The sequence below is a fragment of the Myotis nattereri genome (assembly GCF_964212035.1).
Source record: "Myotis nattereri genome assembly, chromosome: 15".
In the NCBI taxonomy this organism is placed as follows: Eukaryota; Metazoa; Chordata; class Mammalia; order Chiroptera; family Vespertilionidae; genus Myotis; species Myotis nattereri.
The window spans coordinates 56,006,803-56,012,802 of NC_138090.1; the positions used below are offsets into that span (position 1 = coordinate 56,006,803).

A 6,000-nucleotide genomic window follows, 5' to 3' on the forward strand; every position below is an offset into this window, starting at 1 on the left:
GGGGAGCAGGCCCACCATCCTGTCCCCTTCCTGATGCTTTAATACACCCACCTCGAGCGGCTTGCAGGCATTTATTTTTTTAATACACGAGACCTCCCTGGGCTAGTGTCGCCACTTCCTGTGACGCTGTAATCATTTCAAAACAAACCCCAAATGGAGCCCCAGGTGATCCGGGTGTGGGAACCAGGGAGGACCGGCTGTGGTTGAAGAATCACAGTAGTACCACCACCTGGGGGGCTCAGGGCACCAGCGCAGTGGACCCATGCCCCGAGTTTCTGCTTCCGGAGGTTTTATTTTTAATTTTTTTTTCAAATCCTCACCAGAGGATATATTTTCCGTTGATTTTTACTCTTTAAGACATATTTTTATTGATTTCAGGGAGGAAAGGAGAGAGAGGGAGAGAGAGAATCATTGACATGTGAGAGACACATGGATTGGTTGCCTCCGCACTGTGCCCCAACTGGAGTGGGGATTATACCTACAACCGAGGTAAGTGCCTTTGACTGGTTCCTAAACCAGGGACACTTCGGTTTGAGGGTCTAACCACATAGCCCCCCAACAGGGCTGTTTTAATAGGTTTTCATTGCCAACAAGTAGCCCAGATGTGTGGATGCATGTGGTCGGGGGCCATGGCTGGAGAGGCAGGAGTGACTGAATTGTTTGTCACACAGAACCCACTCACCCTCCTCCTGAGTCCTGACTCTCCCCCCAGGACAATGTCCAGGTGCGGGGCCCAGGGTGGTGACGAGCAGACCTTCCGGACACACAGCAGAGTCCATCCCGTGTGGGCTGGGCATCCAGGTGGGTGTTCCAGTCACTGAAGTGGACTCACTGATTGCAGAGACTTTGCAGACCTGGAGTTACCACAGAGCAGCCAGCGTGGTTACCACACTGGGCAACCAGAGCCCTGAACCAGCCGAGTCAGACATACAGGAGAAGCCCATGGGGAGCCACACCCCACACCAGGCAAACCCTTATCTCTGGGTGTGGCCACCAAGCCCGGGTACTGGAGAGTCTCCCTTGGTTTAGCACAGCTTGTGCAGCAAAAGATTCAATCCTTGGTTCAGGTGCCTACAGGGAGCAACCAATCTCTCTCTCTCTCTCTCTCTCTCTCTCTCTCTCTCTCTCTCACCACGATGCTCAGTGAAATGCGAATGTCAGATAAAGGAATAATTCAGAACACACACATCTAAAAAATGCTGTGGTTCTGGCTGGTTTGGCTCAGTGGATAGAGCGTTGGCCTGAGGACTGAAAGGTCCCAGGTTCAATACCATTCAAGAACACATGTGCGGGTTTCTGGCTGCATTTCCAGTAGGGGGCGTGCAGGAGGCAACCAATCCATGATTCTCTCATCATTTTTTAAAAATGTAATTTATTTTTATTTTTTAAAAAAAATATATTTTATTGTTTTTTTACAGAGAGGAAGGGAGAGGGATAGAGAGTGAGAAACATCAATGAGAGAGAAATACCAATCAGCTGCCTCCTGCACGCCCCCTCCTGGGGATGTGCCAGCAACCAAGAGACATGGCCTTGACTGGAAGCGAACTTGGATCCTTCAGTCCACAGGCCGACGCTCTATCCACTGAGCAAAACCGATCAGGGCATAATTGTCTCATCATTGATGTGTCCATCTCTCTCTTCCTTCTGCCTTCCCCTCCGAAATCCATACAAATATTTATATATTTTTAGAAAATAAAAAATGTGGTGTATCTGAGGTCCACATGGCCCTTGGGTATTCTGTAGGGCATCTGGCCACTCTCCTGGGACGTCCCTATTCTGCAACGAAATAAAGGACAACAGAGGACAAACAAGGGATAAGGGTTGAATCGTGAAATATTTATTGAAACAAACAGCAAGACTGACAGAGTATGGGGCCAACAGGAAACATGAGTAATAATCAAGAACCACAATTCTAACTCATAGAATCCCGTCTGTCTAAGTGCTCATAGACCATTTTTGAAGCAAAAGTTTCAGTTACAAATCTCAGACCTTCACCAGAGGACACACACAGGGGAGAGACCAGTTAATTTCCTTCTTGGTCAGAAGGGACCTGGAGCCCCTGGGGCACCTCGTTGACATGTGTCCTTTGGTGGCGTTTAAATGTCCCCTGTTGGCGGAAGGCCAGGTGGCAATGGGGACACGGGTAGGGTTTCAGGCCCGAGTGGGTGCGCATGTGGATGTTGAGGTTCCCGCGTTGGCTGAACCTTTTCTGGCAGACGGCGCACTGGTAAGGCTTCTCCTGGGTGTGGACCCGCTGGTGGCCACGCAGCGTGGCCTCGTGAGTGAACCTCTTCTCGCAGACTGTACAGCAGAACGGCTTCTCCCCCGTGTGGATCCGCTGGTGGACACGGAGGTCCGAGGCCTGAATGAACCTCTTCTTGCAGACTGTACAGCAGAACGGCTTCTCCCCCGTGTGGATCCGCTGGTGGACGTGGAGGTGCGAGACCTGAGTGAACCTCTTGGGACAGTCAAGGCACTGGAAGGGTCTCTCTCCTGTGTGTGTCCTCACGTGAAGTTCTAACTGTGATCTGTAGCTGAACCTCTTGCTGCAGTCTTCACACTCGTAGCGTATCTTCCTCCTGGATTCCTTGCCAACAGGGTGACCAGTAGGCTCCACGGTGCTTGACACACCCACTGAATGGCACCTGTGCCATCTGGTGATTTCTCCTCTATCCCACGACACGGTTCCTTCTTGAGGCTCCTCTTGGGGGGTGGGAGTGTTGCCCCTTTTTCTTTTGGTGGCACCTCCTGGATTCCCGGAATCTCTTCTCTTTGGACGCTGACTCAAAGCCTGTGTCTCCGGAACGTGGGTGGAAGGTACATCACCGACATCCACACGCTGCAGGCCAATTCCTTCCGGAGGGTTCTGCTCCCCCTCTGCCTTCACCGATTCTCCTGAAAGAAAGCATTCAACACACAACATTAATCAAAGAGCACTTTCAACTCAGCTTGTGAACTGAGCATCCACCCAGGAACCAAGAGGTCGCCACCTCCACTCCCTGTCAGGGCACATGCCCGGGTTGTGGGGCTCGACCTCCAGTGGATGCCAGGCAGAAGGCAGCCAATCAATGATTTTCCCTATCATCCATGTTTCTATCTCTCTCCATCTCCCCTCCACTCTCTCTAAAAATAAATATAAGTATATATTTTTTATTAAAAGGGCACTTTTAACCCTACCAAACGCCTGTGAACCAAAGCCGATGTAGGTTGAAAAACATTCCTATCCAGGAACAAACCCAAGAATTTAGACCTTTGGGCATCAGGGAGTCTGTGATGGAGGAGGCTTGGCATTGAGAGACAACCGTCCCCAATAGATGGCCACGCTGGATGCCCAGGAGGGGACCCAGCAGAGGGGGAATCAATAATGAAGCACAGTAATCTATATTTTGGGGAACGGCTGTTTGAAATGCTCTGCTATTTTCAGAGAGTCCCTTGTTCTGTAAGTCAACTCTGCCATGTTCAGAAGGTGTGTTATTCTATAAATTAACTTTGTTTTTTAGCTTAAAAAATAGAAAAGATAAACTTAACTGTCTGACCTGGCAAACTAGCTATGGAACCTGAGGGGCTGAGAAGCTGATACTGATAATATTTCCATGCAAGGTGTTTGTTAGATATGATTCGTACTCAAGGTAACAAGGTGTCTGCAAAAATAACTTACACAAAGACCTAGAAGGATATAAAGAGGAATATTCTTTCCTTTGTTTTCTCTGAATTTGACAGAGATATTCTGCTCTGAGCCTGCATGTAATAAAGGCTCCTAACCAATTGGCTCATTAAGGCGTCTTGTATCTCGCTTGCTGATTTATGACACAATAATCATTGCTCTACAAGCCCAGTTTCCATACTCACCAGGACTGCTGGGAAGCGGAGGCTCTAGAGATGTGACTACTGCTGCCTCTTCCCTGTCTTCCATCACATCTTTCTCTAAAGTCACCAAATTCTCCATGGGTCTCACACCCTCCAGATCACTTTTCGTGGGAATCGTCTCCGGAAGGAAGACTTTCTGCCCCTGACAGTGGGTAACCAAGGGGGGTTAAACGTGTCTGAGACCAGGGTGGGATGCTCCGTCCCTCCTTCCCCCGTCCTGTCCATCTCCCTGACCTGAGACCCCAGCTTACCTAACAGCACAGTTTTGTGGCTCTGCCTAGACTTCCTTGGGGCCAATCCCATCACCTATACTCCCAAGTCTGTCCTTATGTGTACCCACCACACCTTCAGTCAAGCCCATACATTACACTCCTTACTCTTGTTGTTGTTGTTAATTCTCACCCCAGGATATTTTTCCATTGAGTTTGAGATAGCAAGGAAGGGTGGTATAGAGAAAGTAGACCGAGAGAAAGAGAGAGAGAGAAAAGGAGAGACAGACAGAGACATAAATATGAGAGACACATTGACTGGTTGACTCCTGCAATCACCCCAACTGGGCAGGGAATGGAACCTGCAACTCAAGTATGTGCCCTTGGCTGGGAATCAAACCCACAGCCCTGCAGCCCTGGGTCTGATGCTCCAACCGCTAATCAACACAGGCCAAGGCAACAGTGTATAGTCTTCATTCTCTAAGCTGCCTCTCCTGGTCATCTCAACTGCTCGCTGCCTCTAACAATGGAGGCAAAGCGATTCTGGACCCCGCTCTCCCCACTCCTCACGACTGATAATGCCTAGAGGAAAATGAGATTTTTATTGGCCTGTGGACCACATTGGTTCAGAAATGCCCATGGGCGCAATGCATCCGCAGGATGCATTCATGGGTCCCTTTCTATCCTGTGTCAAATGTCCCAAATGCTGTAGCAGCTACGGTCACTGAGTCCCCTTGTACCAGCTCCCACCTGTCCCCACAGATCAGGGCATCACACACTCACCTGTCCCCACACCATGTCACTGGTTCCTGGCTGGTTCCCCGGCTCTCCGTTGACCTCCTGGCTGTTGTCAGGATGTACCCCCGTCTGACTGATGGGGGATGGGGACTTCATGGACAAGTCCAACACATAGTCTGTGTCACCGACTTCCTCATTGGCCATCTGGACATAGGAATTCTCCAGAAGATACTTCTGCTCTTGCAAGGTGATGACCTTCTGTGGGGAGAAAATTAAACAAGATAAGACCCCGGATATATCATACTCCCAGCATGTGTCCTACTCAACACTCATACTTTCAGTGGTCGAGCATCAGCCTATGAACAGGGAGGTCACTATTTTATTCCAGTCCAGGGCACACCACTGAGTCATGCAGGAAGTGCCATTCAATGATTCTTTCTAATCATTGATGTTTCTATCTCCCTCCCTCCCTCTCTGAAATCAACAAAAATATATTTAAAAAATAAAACACAGAAAATTAAAGAATGCCTCTGTGTACATTTACCGACCCCCTGCCCATCATGAGGGTCCCACTCACCCATTTCCTGGGTTTCTCCTTATTTCTCAGCAAGACCTTCAGTTCCTCGCAGCTCTGCACATGCCTCTCCTTCAACAAGGCCTGCAGCTCCAGGGGCATGCAGGTCATGAACTTCTCCAGCAGAAGCTTATCCAAGATCTGCTTCTTGGTGAGCACATCGGGCCTCAGCCAGCGATGGAGGAGCGCAGACATTGTGTGCACGCTCTGGAGGGGGTCCGCGTCCTCTGGGTGTTGGAAGGCTCTGAAGAGCACGTGCGCCCTCTCAGAGTCCCAGTGCTGTCCTTCAGTGAGGTTTCCCTGGGGTCGTCTGGCAGGTGGCAGCGCCCAGCCCAGGCTGCCCTGTGGGTGCCCATGACCATTGGAAAATGCCTGGTCTGTAGCCATATTCCCTGAGTATGTCTCCAATGGGACTGGAGCAATCCCGGCCTGAGCCAGCTCCTGATGGAGATCGACAGAAGGTATGGACTTGGTAACAGGACGTCAGTTCTGGGGGGAAGAGAGGAGAGAATGAGATGGGTTTCACCTCGTGACCCACCCAATGCTAAACACCCCTCACTGGTCCCATATTGAATACCCTGGAAGTTAACCCATAGTATTCTTCTCTTAAAC

At 50.0% G+C, this 6,000-nt stretch overlaps 1 protein-coding gene across 1 annotated transcript; it reads right to left on the reverse strand.

Moving 5' to 3' along the window:
- Positions 1-2,023: 2,023 nt before the first annotated feature.
- LOC308530738 (zinc finger and SCAN domain-containing protein 5C-like) lies at positions 2,024-5,775 on the reverse strand (the record flags this gene model as incomplete). Its single annotated transcript, XM_081107421.1, has 4 exons — positions 2,024-2,895; positions 3,850-4,009; positions 4,860-5,072; positions 5,392-5,775. The coding sequence occupies 4 exons, from the start codon at positions 5,773-5,775 to the stop codon at positions 2,024-2,026; spliced, it is 1,629 nt and encodes a 542-aa protein (XP_080963547.1).
- Between the last annotated feature and the right edge of the window lie 225 nt (positions 5,776-6,000).